General features: G+C 51.3%; 1 protein-coding gene and 1 long non-coding RNA gene across 2 annotated transcripts; one reads left to right on the top strand and one right to left on the bottom strand.

The window, feature by feature from the left end:
* Positions 1–12,868, bottom strand: LOC128801342 (uncharacterized). The gene is made up of 3 exons (XR_008435176.1): positions 12,800–12,868; positions 10,572–10,702; positions 1–236 (listed from the first exon to the last, which is right to left on the bottom strand). It is a non-coding gene; the product is annotated as an uncharacterized LOC128801342 (long non-coding RNA).
* LOC128801327 (MLV-related proviral Env polyprotein-like) lies at positions 227–6,271 on the top strand. Its single transcript, XM_053967148.1, has one exon. It carries the CDS (start codon positions 3,243–3,245, stop codon positions 5,637–5,639), a length of 2,397 nt encoding a protein of 798 aa, XP_053823123.1. The 5' UTR covers positions 227–3,242; the 3' UTR covers positions 5,640–6,271.
* Positions 12,869–15,151: the final 2,283 nt, after the last annotated feature.

The following is a 15,151-nucleotide window of genomic DNA, read 5'->3' on the forward strand; positions in this document are numbered from 1 at the left end:
TGGCAAGCAAACAGCGCTGGGTGCAGCCAGGGAGTCAGCGCTCCACCAACGGCTCACACTGTTTCCCCCCTTCCCACAGTCTTTTATACTCTTTCTTCTTCCGTGTCCGTGGTATTTCTGGGTGTACTCTGCGCTTGCGCCCTCTGTTGCTAGGGGGTCTTCTTCTACTCTCTGGTGGTCGTTTGAGGAAGGCTCCTCTCTTCCTCCTCGGTGAAAGTTCATGGCCCTGTAATGATCTTTTCCATATAAGGTTATAAGTTATATGCGCCTAAGTTCTAGTTGCACAGTCAGCTTAAGTAGTCAACATACTATCTAGTTTCTGTCTTGCGGTTTTCTGTTATCTACACAAGTCTTTTCCTTTCTGTCTTGCAGTTTTCTGTTATCTATACAAGGCTTCTCCTTTCTGTCTTGTGGTTTCTTTAATGATGAACAAAGAGTCCTTTCCAGCTTATCACAGCTTGGTCTCTGTCAGAAGCTCTTACCCCATGCTGAAATTATTTTCTCATTGAAGTTATTGCCTTCAGCACAAAAACACCTTAGAGGCCAAGGCACGGAAGAATCTGGCAAGTAAGAATCCTCAGTTCAGAAAAGCTTTACTTCCCATTGCTCAACTGAAGTAGTTCCAAATATTTGCAAACTTCCCAAATTAATTTGGATGGCCTGAGGAGGTGAAGAGTTGGAATTTTGCTTCCCATCTCAAAGCAGCAACTCATTTGCCTTAACCTCATCCACTGAGGATCACTTTACAGAACACAACACTACACAAAAAAAGGGCAAAAACAAGGGCCATTATTTGGTTTTCTCTGAAGGGATGATAATATCCTAATTCTCTTAAGGAATAAAAGCTCTCAAGAAATGAAAGTCCACTCAGTGGTACAAAAGTAGCCCAAAGAAATGAGTAGATGGCAAAAGGGTGAATCCTCCCCCTGGTATGGATACCTAAGTGGCCAGTAAAGTACAGCTCTCCCCTCTTGTTCCCTGCAGCAGAATCAGGACCATGAAGAGGAAAAGTCACAGATATTCTTTCTGCCCTCCCTAACCAAAGCTGTGCCAAAACACAGATGCTGCCTTCAAACTGACTCAAATTCCAGCCTAGACCTCTCACCTTCCACACAACTCCTTCTTCAACACCCCACCAGCACCAACCCCCCCAAACTCCCACACAGGTCCCTCAACACCCTGCCAGGAGCCCCAGCTGTCCCCGTTCCTCGGCAGAGCTTTCCCACCCTCCAGCAGACGCCCTGGTTCCCTGCAGGTGCCGTGGGATGGCACTCAGGAGGATCTGCTCCAAGGCCTTCCCCTGGAGCACGCTCAGGCTGCCAGGCCTGTGGTTCCTGGATCATCCTTCCCACCGAGCCTTCCTGTGCACGGCTGTTCCATTTGCACCTTTGCGCTCAGCTCGGACTTCTTCACTGAACCACGAGTGATGGTGAAGGATGGAGAACAGCCTGGCAAGCTCTTTCTCCAGCTCCCTCTTTACTCTTGGGTAGGTAGAACATTCCACAGGAAAGCAACTGCTGCCACAAGGAGCAGGTGGCCTCAGGCACCTTTGGCAATGAAACAAGGCCTTTGACATAAGGAAGCACAAGCAATTCAGATGAGTAAACAAGTAATTAGCACAGACATACCTAAGTACTTAGCACCAGTTAGCATAAGAAAAACCTGGCAGGCCTAACTTGACCTGAGAGTGACTTGACAAAAAGCTTTAGACATAGTCTACCAGAAGAACTAAGGGCAAGTGTGGAGTCAGCCCTGTGCAGGGAAGCCATGAGGAAGACTTGGTGCTGCTTTGGGGCATCGAGACGGCTCCTGGCCAGGGCCTGGACATCAGCTTCAAGTACAGCAATCTGACACAATGTATTTCTAACCCCCTGCCTATCGAATCACCTCAGCAATGTAAAGATGGACGGTATGTTTGATACAATCAACCCACTGAAATTTATACGTGGCGGAGAAACATTTCAGTGGGTGCAGACCCCTGCCCTCCTGCCAGGTCAGTAAAAGGGCTTTTGGCAGACAGTGCATTTGTCTGCCGATTTCTTTGAATAAGGGAGACCCCTCAGGACTGCTGTATCCTGAGGGAACACCGTTGGCCTTGACCTGTAGGCACTGCACAAGGTTAAAATCAGCTGCCTCAGCATCCAGGACCTCTCTTGGCCAGCATCCTGACGTGGATGCAGGACTGCTGCGAGTGTGGTAGATAGGGACAGGCGAATGGAAGATCTCGGGATGTGACGGAAAGCTAGACCCTTCCCCCCTTCTTCCTGCTATAGTTAATCAATTACCCCTAAAGCATGCAGCCCCTCCTAAACTCAGTAGTTTTCCACTCCTTACTAACCCTAGCCAGACCCGCCATCCCCTTCTGACGTAGTGAAGCCCCCTTGACTATTTAACCCCATGAGATAAGATAATAAACGCCATTTGACCATCCACCACATTGGTGTCTGTGCATGTCTGTGGCCCGAGTAACCCGGGTGAGGCCGGGTTGCCGTGCTGTGTCTTGAAACCAGGTTGCCCGCCTTCTCATCAGAAGGCGACATATGGTGCCGAAACCCTCGGGTAGCGGGAATCTCCTGGACGAGAGACAGCGGCCAGAACGGCCAAGCCGATTCTAGGCGGGGGAGACGTCCCCGGACCAGCGATCCACATGGAGGCCATCGCGAAGGTCGTAAGTTCGATTTATAAGCAGTGGGGAATTAAGTGTAAGCTCAAGGATTTTTACCTCGCTATTGCGAGACTCCTCGAGCTGGGGACGATTGAACGTCCCGTGGATATATTACACCCGGAGGTGTGGGGGAAATGTACGGCCGCATTAGCCGAGGAAACAAAAACCTCAGGCAGCGGGAAAAGCCTCAAGGCTTGGGGAAAAGTCGAGCGGGCTCTGCGCGAGGCGTTAGAGGAACAAGAAACATGGAGCGCGGCAAGCGCATGTTTATTAGCTACACCCAAACTGGGGGTAGGAGCGGCAACGCAAACCGCCCCCGATAGCGAGGTACCCGGGAGCGGGGACCCGGGGGGACCGGGCGCGTCCCCCCCCTCCCCGAGTCCGAGCCCGAGCCCAACCCCCCCCGCGGGGCTTCCCGAAAAACTCGCGGACCCCCCGTCCGTCCCTTCACCGCGAATCGGCGACTCGGCGCCGGGGGCGCAGCAGCGCACGCAGTCCTTTTGGGAGGAATTGGCAAGAGAAGCCAGAGACGCGGAGGGACGAGCGGCGCCGCCGCCCCCGCCCTACCCCGCCGAACATGGCGCTGGATGACCGAGAGGATGGGCGGGGCGCGCATGCTCCCTGCGGGAAGACCCCGAATACCCGGATTCTCGCTAGTGCGCAGCCGCGAGGAAAGGAGGAGGAGGGGGGCGGCGGAGAGCGCGTACCCAATTGGGAGCCATGCTCAAAGCTGCTACCATCTAAGGGAGAGACCTCCCCCTGCGGGCGGCAGGGCAAGCCCAGGGGGCGGGAACGGCACCACCCCCGAAGGGAGGGGGAGGGACGGGGCCAGAGCTGCACGAAAAGGCACCGGGACCCGGAAACGCGCTGGCACTCGACTTCCGGCTCTGAGTCGAGCTCCACCAGTTCCGACAGCTCGGGAGAGCTGACGGACGCTGACGGGGACTCAGAAACGGAAAAAGCGGAGCTGACACGGTTTGAAACAAAACCGAATGAAGCCTTAAGCCACATCGAAAGGCAATCACAACGCGAACCAGCCCAGTTTACCGACTGGGCTAGAATAAAGATAGCTTGTGCAAAGTGGGCTCCCTCAGGGACAGTAAAAGCCTTCCCGGTGAGGATCACCGGACCAGAGGGAAATCAGCAAAGGATATATAATCTGGTAAACCCCAAAGGGCAACCATGCGCAGTGCTAAACATCAAGGACTGCTTCCTTTCAATACAGCCACAACCCAGGGGACTAACGAGAATTGCGAGTTTCTCTTTACAGGACATGCTCGTGGGTCATCCCCGTAACGCGTACATCCCGGCTCCAGAGAAAAGCGACGAACCACCAAAACGCCAGACAGCACCCAAGAATCCTACACCGGTGAGACCCAGACAGCAATGGTGGTTTTGTGCGATCTTGCTATTAGGGCTCATCACCGAGGGGCGAGCCAACCCAGACTATCACCCCCATCAGCCATTCAGGTGGGTCATGCAGCATCTTTCAAGTGACAAGGTGTTCAAAGAAATCACCACGGCAGGCACCCCATCCTTCGTGTTCCATATCACCGACCTGTTTCCAGGACGACCAAAACTACGACCCCATCACCCGCACATCATGTACATGTACCTGTCCTACTGGTGTCCAGCCTCCAACCCTGGGAAAAAGTACTGTAACTACCCGGGGTGGGGATATTGCGGGCACTGGGGCTGTGAAACCATTGTCACAGATGCCAGACCATCGGGAGAAGGGTGGGAACCACAAGAGCCCGATAGATTCTTGCAGTTCACCTGGGCACCTACCGGCTGTAAAAAGCCCGCCTTCAAGGGAGGGGTCTATGACAACTATCATACACAACCCGAACATCAGAAGTGCACAGACTATAACATGACGGTCCTACAGCCAGAACACCCTAGTTGGGCCACAGGCAGAACATGGACGGTAGTCCTCAAGGCGCCAAAAGAGTGGGTGAACGTGCGAATTATCAGGCTCCAACCACCGGCACCCCGACCGGTAGGACCCAATATGGTTATTAAGGACGTGCTAAAAGGGGAAAACGTTACCCATCCCAAACCACTACCCACAAAGGCCACCGATATCCCGACCGGCCATACAGATGCCTTCCAAATAGGCCACTTAGCCGAGTCGGACTCAGAACCAATCTTCCGCATGCTAGAGGCTACCTTTCTATCCTTGAACGAATCCAACCCAAACCTAACCAATTCTTGCTGGCTTTGTTACGATGTTAAACCTCCTTTCTACGAAGGAGTCGCTCTAGACACCCCCTTCAGTTACTCCACAGCCGAAGCCCCTCACCAGTGCAGATGGGACACCCCCCGTAGGGGAATCACCCTGAGTCAAGTCACAGGCCGGGGCAAATGCTTTGGCAATGCAGCCTTGGCAAAGCAGAAAGGCAACCTCTGCACCGAAGTCGTCAAGCCCAACAGAAAGATCAACAAGTGGGCGGTCCCATCCGCATCTGGGATGTGGGTTTGTCAGAAATCTGGGGTAAGTCCTTGCGTGTTCCTTGCCAAATTCAATGACGCTACCGATTTCTGTGTCCAAGTTCTAATTGTTCCTAGGGTCCTGTACCACTCAGACGAGGAGGTATACCACATCTTCGAGGAGCCCGGCCGACTCCACAAAAGAGAAATAATAACGGGAGTGACTATCACAATGCTGCTCGGCCTGGGAGCAGCTGGCACAGCCACAGGTGTCTTGGCCCTCGCGACCCGACACCAAGGGCTTGCTCAGCTGCAAATGACCATCGACGAGGACCTGCAGAGGATCGAGAAATCCATCTCCTTTCTAGAGAAATCAGTTTCCTCGCTTTCGGAAGTGGTCTTACAGAACAGGCGGGGACTGGACCTCTTGTTCATGCAGCAAGGAGGTCTGTGTGCCGCCTTGAAGGAGGAATGCTGTTTCTACGCGGACCACACAGGAGTCGTTAAAGACTCCATGGCAGAACTCCGAGATAGACTGGCTTAAAGAAAGAAAGACAGGGAAACCCAACGAGCTGGTTCGAGTCCTGGTTCAATCCATCACCATGGCTCACCACTCTAATTTCCACCCTAGTAGGCCCGCTAGTGATACTGCTTTTAACCTTCACATTCGGACCTTGCCTACTAAACAGGTTGGTCTCATTTGTTCAAGTTCGCCTAGAACGGGCCAACATCCTGTTCATAGGCCGGCAACAAATGCTGTGAACCAAAAACCGAGGACACTGCCAGTCGCAGAGGTTCTCTAAACTTCCCTTGCGAAGATTACTCAGGTTTACCAAAAAAAAAACCCTTTTCCCTTAACACATTACAACTTTATACCTCACCTTAGTGCCTATGTTTATAACTACCTCATTCATTAGTAAAAAAGGGGGGGGGAGATGTGGTAGATAGGGACAGGCGAACGGAAGATCTCGGGATGTGACGGAAAGCTAGACCCTTCCCCCCTTCTTCCTGCTATAGTTAATCAATTACCCCTAAAGCATGCAGCCCTTCCTAAACTCAGTAGTTTTCCACTCCTTACTAACCCTAGCCAGACCCACCATCCCCTTCTGATGTAGTGAAGCCCCCTTGACTATTTAACCCCATGAGATAAGATAATAAACGCCATTTGACCATCCACCACATTGGTGTCTGTGCATGTCTGTGGCCCGAGTAACCCGGGTGAGGCTGGGTTGCCGTGCTGTGTCTTGAAACCAGGTCACCCGCCTTCTCATCAGAAGGCAACATGCGAGGCACTGCTGGGACCCAGCGGGACGGGACCGACTGTCTCATGTCCACATAGCACCCCCTCACACAGCCAGGGTCATCCCAAAACCAGAGAAACGCTCACGTGTCAGCACAGGGGAGCAAGGAGCACTGGGCTCCTGTCAGGGTATCTCAGCTGGGCTTGCTCCACAACACACCCTCATTTTAAGGCCTGCTGATGCCCAGCTGCCAGAAATGCCTACCTTGTTCTCTCCAAGATGCACAGGGAGAGCCAATGAGCAGGATGCCTTGGGAGGCAAATCTTCCCAGCCTTTTCTGAGGCCAGGGACACACCAAGATCAGCCAAGACTCTCCACGCTGCCTGGCCCTCACAGCCCAGCTCTGTGCTGGCCCTGGGCCACAGCAGCATCCACCAAGCAAGAGGCAAATACATATTGCCAAGAGTTGAAACCCAGCAGACAGGGAAGATGTGAAAAGTGTGTGCATAAAGGCCTTTTAATTCACAGCTCTCAAAGAGAGCTTTGGGGCTCGCGGCTGGACAGAGATGCTGCTGCTCACACCTCTGTCCAAAGCGGGGAACACACCCTGCTGCAGGTGCTTGGGTTGGTCTCCGCAGGTCCAGGTGGATGCCAAACCTGCTCTTCACAGCCTTCTTCCTTGCCCTGCCCCTCTGCCAAGTGCAAAGGACCTCAAGGACTGAGGACCACAGAGAGCCAAAAGGGGACACTTGCACCTGCCTGACTGGGAGCTCCCTGGGAAGCACTTCCCTTGAGAAGCAAGCCCCTTTCCTCCCAAGGCATTTCCCCAGACATGTAGCTTTCCTGGGGAACACCAACATACTCTTAAGAAAAGCTGGCAAGGCTGAATGACTTCAGGTCCTTTCAGGACAGGCACTCCAGCTGTAGCTCCTAATCCCCCAAGTGGGTTTCCAGGTGGAGGTTCAGAGGTGCAGCCCCAGGCTCTCTACAAACACAAGGTGCCCACTGCCTCTTCACCTGCCTCACCTCCTGAAGTCACTGCAGCAAAACCAGGCTGTTCCCAGCCAGAGCCCAGAGCCCTGTTCCTGCAGGGCGCTCTTGCCAGCACCTTCCAGGAGTCTCCACTGTGCACGCAGCGTTTTTCATGCCCACTCTCAAGAGCCTTTGGAACACAGAGCACAACCTGGCTGGCTCTGCCACCAGCACAGCCCAAACACAGGCAGAGGAAGAAGCAGCAGGGGTTGTTTTGTTGCCATGCCCAAGAGAACCTGAAAGAGTGCCCTCCCTCTGGTCTCACTTGGTTGGCTTTCTGACTGGGTCTGAGGCTGGGGTTGCCATTCTTTGCTTGTGGGGACCAGAACCACACACGGGATCCCAGCACTGCCTGACAGCGCTCTGGGCACTGGCACGGTCACATGTCTGAGTCTCAGGCACTGTGCTGCTGCTTCATTTGTTCTTAGGCACACCCAAAACTCTCTGTTAGGCCCAGATGGTCTCTGGTTCTGCCCTCTTCCTGATCCTGTGCAGAGATGGAGCACTGCTGTGTTTTCAGGAAGCTATTCTTGAAAACTTCCATCATTCCAAGCTCCTTTGCCCTCTGTGGATGCTTGCCATGGAGTCCCTCACAGCTGGGTTCAGAGCATCCTCAGCTTGGCTTTTCCAAAATCCAGGGGTTCCAGGGTGCTCAGCAAGATCTGCAACTCCACAGTGTTGTGGAACTGGACCTTCAGCACTGATCTGCCCTTGTTCCTCTGTGTGTGTGCACAAAACACAGCATGGAAGAGAACAGCAGGAGGGGCCTGTGTGTCCCAGAGCCCCAGATTTGCATCGCTTCAGCTCCACAGACATGCTACGGGGAGGTACAAAGACAGGGTAAAGGGACAGTAACCAATGGCTAGACAGAGGGGGAGTAGCATATAACAAGGACCAATGGGAAAGTATGAAACAGTGAACATTCTGGAACTGGGGAAGGGACTAGAAGTGATGTCACAACAGTTATTAACATCAAGAACAAAGAACCATGGGAAAAAGCCCCTAGCTGTCACTCTAACCTAAACTGTTGTATCCTCCCAAGGCATTCCTGCCCCTCATTCCTCCATATGAGATACTACTGAAAGGGGTCCAGATTCAGTCCTTCCCAGCACCTGGTGCCTGAAATACGGTGTTTGCTGGCACTGCCAGTTCCCAGACCCGGCAATTTCCTATTTCCAGCAGAACCCAAGTTCAGCAATTTGATGGCACAGAAAGCCAAAATACAGCAATATCCCAGTGCCAGCACGGGCACTACCCAGATCTGGTAATTTGCCGGTGCCAGGACTCCAGATCCAGCAAATTACTGGCACCTGCACTAACCAGGCCTGGCGTTTGCCAGCACTGGTACTACCCAGATGCAACAATTTCCTGCTGCTGAGACACTTGGGGGTCTGGCTGAGCAGCAAAGGTGACCCTGAGGCAGGAGCTTTCCTTGGCTGCAACCAAGCCTCAGCATGCAAAGACCTTCCCGGTGCTGTGGCCTGGGTCAGGAGGGATTGGGGCATGGGAGCTGACCCTAAATGTCTTCTCTCAAGTGACTTTAGGACATGGAACATGGAGAAGCCAGAGCTGACTCTCAGCTTTGCATAGTTCCCTGGAAGAATCCTGTGTGTGAAGCAGCCTGGGAGAAGGGTTTACGTGCCAGGAGCGAGCAATTCAGAGCCCTTTTCTCTCCTGTGGGCTGAGGTTCTTGGCCCCCTTGCCCTTTCCAAGGGTCCTCAAGCTGCCTGCCAAGAGGCCTTTTTCACTGGGATGAGAAGAGTCCTGCTGCAACGCTGTTCTCAAGCTGCTTCTGCTGCAGATGTGCCAGAGGAATGCTCATTGCTTGCAGTCTCAGGTCCTGTGTGTATGCAGGTGAAACTACAGAAGGAGGGAGCAGCTCTGCTGGGGGAAGAGTTGTCTTTTTCTTGGTGATTTTTTTTTTAAATGAACTTTCCCTGTCAGCTCTGGGCAGAGCTCTGTAACTGTATGTGGTATTTGCCTGTGGCACTGTGGAGGTGGCCAGGGGGACCTTTCCCAAGCTGTCTGCAGAGGAATCCACATCAGCCCTATTGCTGGCCATGAGTCTATGTACAAAATCACCAACGGGAAGGGAAGGCTGTGGAACGTGTCTCAAGCTGTTTATTTTCCAGCATCAGTCTCATTACATGGTTATGACAATGGGTAGATGCCAGCAGCTCACATCCTCGGCAGCAGACAAAGAACTCAATATTACAACTTTAAAAGATTTTTGAACACAATGAGTATTTGCTTTGACCCAGATTAATAGGTCTTTTGTTCATGTTCTGAGATATCTGAACGTTCTTTATCCTGTAATATTGTCTCAAGCTGGTAAAAGATGTCCCATTGTGGTTTAGATAGATGGTTTCCCATCTCATTGCCCAGGAGCCCCTAAAGTTGCTACTTACTACTTACAAGAATATCAGTTACAGACTATGAAGGGGATGATCTATTCCTCCCGTTAACAACCTGGGCCTCCGGCGACTGCACTGTCCACGATCTTCTTTTTTATTCCTCTAGTCTAACAATCCTCCTCAAACAGGAGCACCATTTATTGCTGGCCATGTGTCTATGTACAAATGATGAACAGGACAGGACAGCTGAGGAACTCATCTCGAGCTGTTTATTTTCCAGCATCAGTCTCATTACCTGGTAATGGGTATCCATTGTCATCTTCCCATGCCAATGGGAAGATGCCAACAGCTCACATCCTCAGCAGCAGACAAAGAACTCAATGTTACAACTTTAAAAGATTTTTGACCAATCACAGAAAGCAAAAGCATATTGGCAGTAGTTCTATCCAACCACTATCATCACATGTACCCTTGGTTAAAACAATGCTCACTTATTTCAAATACAATACCTGCTTGTAAGCCTTAAGATACAATGCACAGAGCTCCATTATTAAGCTTAGAACTTCCTAATATCTTGCTAGATATACTTTTCTGTAACTTAGAGAGTTATTCTAGCCAAGGATTAATACACTGACCATTGTTCTGTTTGTCCTTACTTTCTACATCTTGTATAATTTTTCTGCTGACAAATCTTACGTCTACTGCTTAGCTCTAATCGCAGTTCTGCTGTCTCTGAGACCTGCTTTTTGCAACTTGCCCAAAACCCTGATTGTAAGGATTCCCATTCCATGGAATGGGAAGTCCATGTCCCCCTGGAGGTCCCCAGCCCCTGCAGGTCCCTTTCCATACCTGTATCAGTTGTGTTGGTTCCATTCCACGAGCTCCAGGGTCCCATCTCCTGCCACCCTGAGAGCCCTGACCAAGGATAGGATGTTTCCACTGTCCACAGTTCACAGTGCTTTTTGTTGGTTCACAGTGATCTGCAGGGACATGGGGATGGCAGGGACAGAGGGGACAGTGGGGACATCAGGGACAGTGGAGGACTGATGTCCCTAGGAGCACAGATATGCCTGCTATGGGGAGCTGAACTGACACTGCTAGGGGTCTCACATTGTACTGGCTGCTGTGGGGCTCAATCAAAATGTCAAACTTTCTCTCCTTCCATCTGAACTGACAGTTCCCCATCTTCTCCTCTAGTCCCCAGGGCTCTGCAAGTGGCATCCAGCCCCTCTGTGACACAAAATCACAGCTAGGGGAGTGACAAATGGCACACCAGAGACACCCAGAAGCTGCAGCAACAGCACCCATGGGTGGGGGGTTCCAGCACCACCACAGTCCACAGGCCATGGAAGGGCCCTCAATGCACCCCTACACCGCAGGGACCAGGGAACCTCAGACACATTCCTCTGGCCTGGGGACAGCCCAGCCCAGCCCTGCTTCTCCCACTCACTGAGTCCACTCCTGTAGCAGCCACAGGCCCTTCAAGGCCTCCCTGGTGGTCACTTGCCTAGTCATGATGACCGGTCCAAAGTAGCCCCTCTTCCACCTTCAGACCCTCATTGTCTCTCTGTAAGACCATAGGTCATATTTGCCTCGACCCTTACTATTGGACTGTTTCCCAAAACCCCTACACCCTATATAAACCCCCATTTCTGCCCAGTTCGGCAGAAGAGCTGTCACTGAAACACTTCACAGAAGTTGCCAATAAAGACACCTCTGTGGAACCTTATACAGCCTTCTCCTCTCTCCCTGCATCTGCTGAGGCACCTTAGCAAGCAAAGAGCTGAAATCACTGAAGAGCTGAATTAACCAAAGAGCTGATCTCACTTAAGAGCTGAGCTGATTGCCTGCAGCTGGGAGCTTGCCTGAGGGACCTGGACAGGTTGTGTTTAGCGCTATCCAGGACACCAAAGACAGCTGGGGTTGTATAGACCCCAAGAACCCCAGGCGGTAATACTGTCCCTGCCTGGGACCCACACAGTGCACAGTTTGAGGATAGCTCCCCATGGTCTTCCTGCCCCAAACAAATCTTTGCCCTTCCCCAGAACCCCTGAGCAGCTTTGGGGTGACAGCTGAGGGAGAGGGGGAGGGATGACAATACAGGGGAGTACCCACCTCCTGTCCCAAATGATGAGCTGCCTCTGGATGACAAATGATTGCCATAGAGACAGACTCCCAAAAATGTAGGCAAGCATGGGAACTATTTGGATAGGGACAGAGACAGGGTGGAAATGGTGGCTCCAGAGGACACACCGGGCTGAGAGGTCACTGCTGTACCCCCCCCCATGCATTCTCCTCGCCATATACAGCTCCCCCGACCCCCTATGGCTCCCCAGCCCCTGACTACAACCCCCATCTATAGAGCTCCCCCAGTGCCACAGAGACTCTCAAGGCTCACATAGCTACCCCCAGCCCCATAGGGTCCCCCTTGTTCCCATCAGATGCAACACCACCTCCAAAGCAAGCGCACCCAAGCACAGACAGTGCCATGCCATGCTGCAGCTCCCTGCGAACCACAGTGGTGGCTTCGAGGCCAAAACCCAAGTCACTGACAATTTTCCACTCTTTATGTCTAGAACTGACCAAGAAACGTCCCATGGTAGGATATCACTTTCCTGCAGTCACTGCAATGACCAAAGGCAAACTGACCCCTCGATGAGGCTTTCCCCAGGAGAAGCTGTGTTTGTTCCCTGTCCAGGCCAGCCTGTTCTTTCAGGGGGCAGTGGGCACAGGGGAAATGGCAGCCCCTGAAGGAAGCGGGATTGCCCAGAGAGCTGCCTGATGCCAAACAGACTTCAGTGTTATGAAGGCAGAGGAGAGATGGTCCCTGGGAGGTCAAGCCAGCCAGATCTATTTGTCCTGGCAGGTTTAATCTGGGAACAATACTTGGATATACAGAAATTTGGAGGTGATATCCCAGTATTGGCCATGGGCACCTAGAGGAGAAGGACAGTTCTTTTCCATAGGAAGGAAAGCATGGAGCCCCCGTGCTTTAGGGACAGATAAGAAGCAGCTCTAAACATGCCAAGGTCAGTCAGATGTGTCAGGCAGCCCCTGGGAACCCAAACCAGCCAGACCTGTTCCATGTTCACTTGGTTCCATGAGGCCCTGAAGGGTCAAAATGGCCCCTCAGTTCTTTGGGGCTGAACAATGCCACAGTGACTCCTTGGTCCCATGGAACACCACAGGATCACAATGGTCCCCTTGGTTCCACAAGCCCACGCAATGTCACAGTGGTCTCCATAGGAAGGAAAGCACTGAGTTGTTGTTGTTACAGATGAGTAATGTGATGGTTGGCTCCCACAATTAAGAGATTAATATTATGTGTATGTTAAGAGAAGTCTTATTGATATATAGTTATTGTGATATGTTCATCCCATTGTGATATGTTCTTTCCCCTCTCCCTTGTATTGTCACTGAATGCCCTTGGCAGATGGGGCATTTGGAGGGATAGAAGGCTTGTTACTATGGCAACACCTGACCTCCAATCAAGATGTAAGAAAGTGATCTGCACCAATGGATGGCAAAGAAGAGTTGACTGACAGACTTTGAGAGGTGTCTTGGTTTGAAAAGACAGCTGTCTGCTAAGGAAGGCAGGAGCCTCCCCTGAAATTGAAAATGTGCACCCCTTCCCTCTGAATTTATTATAATTTTGAAATTAAGGAGCTCTCAGGCAAAGATATGGGAGCAGGAATAACAGCTCTTTATTAGGGAAGAAAATTTAAAAAAAAAAAAAAAAAAAAAAAAAAAAAAAAAACCAAAAAAACCCCAAAAAAACAAAAAAAAAAAAAAAACCAAAAAAAACCAAACCAAAACAAAAAAAAAACCACCAAAACCCCACAGTAATACAAAATAACACTGACAAAGTCAGAATATGACCTGACACCCTGTTGGTTAGGGTGTTGATAGCAGTCCAATTTAAATGGTGGCTGCAGTCCTCCTGGACTGACAGGTGTGGTTCTGTTGAAGCAGTGATCCTGTAGAAGGGTGTAGTCTTCCTCTGAAGATCTAGTAGTGGTGTAGATGGGCCTTGTCTTCCTCTGGGAATCCAGTGGAAAAGGGCTGCTCCTCTGGGAATCCAGTGGAAAAGGCTGCTGTAGTCTCAAAATCTCAGATTCTATCCAGGTAGGAATGCTTGGCTCCTCCCCCTGGGCAGACCATCTCACAATGAGATGATGTAATTTTATCAGTCATGCAGTAAGACTCAATGGCCCATAAAGAGAAGATATTTCCCAGAGGTAGGATTGGTTTGTGAAAGAGATAAAGAACTGGGCAATTAACAGAAGATAACTGTCCCACCTTCTATCAGAGGGCAAATAGAATACACACTTATCTTACAATCCAGGACAAGAGGAACCAGGGGTATAAAAGGCAGAGCATCCATTTTTGTAGTCGAGCTTGTGCCTGCTGGTCACAGGGGCTCTCAGCACTGCTCTTTCTCCTTATTCAGTCCTTTGTTGTATTTTGTTAAGGTTTAATAAACCTTTGAAATTTTAAAAAGTGAGCATTGTTTCTCACACAGTGTTTCAGACACAGATGAGACAGAGCTGCCAGAGGCCAGTGCCAGCCAGATCTGTCTTTCCTGGCAGGTTGGTCTGGGAGCAACCCTTGGACTTAGGGAATTTTGAATATGGAATCCCAATTTCAGCCATTTTTGCCTGGTCAAGCAGGACAAGTCTTTTCCATAAAAGGAAAGCACAGAGCCCTAGTGTTTGGAAGGCAGGTGAGAGCTGGCCCTCAAGAGGCCAGGCCCACCCGAATTGATGATAATGGCAGGGGCCATTTACAGGTTAGCTTGAAAGATGCATCCCTCCCCCTCACCCATAATTCAGCCGCAGGGGCTGTGGCTTGCCCTGGCCATCCAAGGGACCATTACTAGGGCATCTCAGCAGGTACTTCCCCCCACTTCTGCCCTCCAATTATCCGCAGGGGGTATGGGTTGTGCCGGCCACCGAGGGGTGATTACAGGTGTGCTCAGCAGGTGCTTCTTCCCCCTCCCTTCCACCGGTCTTTCGCAGGGAGCTTGGCTTGTCCTGGGCATCGGAGGAGCTGTTTACCACTTAGCTCGGCAGGTGCCCTCCCACAGTGCCTCCTGCCATTCGTCTGGGGCCATCAGAGGATGAAGTCTTTTCTTGGCTGTCATGATCTGCTAGAACAAGCAGGGGGTTGTGATGGTTTGTTTACTGATCCCAAAAGTGCAAAAGGCAAACAGCAGGGGACCATCAGTTTAATCACAACAAATACACCTTTATTAAGGGCCAACAGCAAATGCGATAGAGGGATCAGAAAAGAAGATAAAAGATAGAAAAAGAGATAGGGGAAGGGTATAGCTACCAACACAGATGAAATCCTCACTGGTCCAGACAAATGGAGATCCGCCTTCCCGCGTTGGGGAGAATCTCGAAGTCTTGGTTAACTCAGGGGTCTTT

The sequence above is a fragment of the Vidua chalybeata genome, chromosome 29 (assembly GCF_026979565.1).
Source record: "Vidua chalybeata isolate OUT-0048 chromosome 29, bVidCha1 merged haplotype, whole genome shotgun sequence".
Lineage (NCBI taxonomy): Eukaryota > Metazoa > Chordata > Aves > Passeriformes > Viduidae > Vidua > Vidua chalybeata.

Excerpts from the sequence above, each read along its gene's own strand:
- LOC128801327 (XM_053967148.1), top strand. The coding sequence starts at position 3,243 with ATGGCGCTGGATGACCGAGAGGATGGGCGGGGCGCGCATGCTCCCTGC.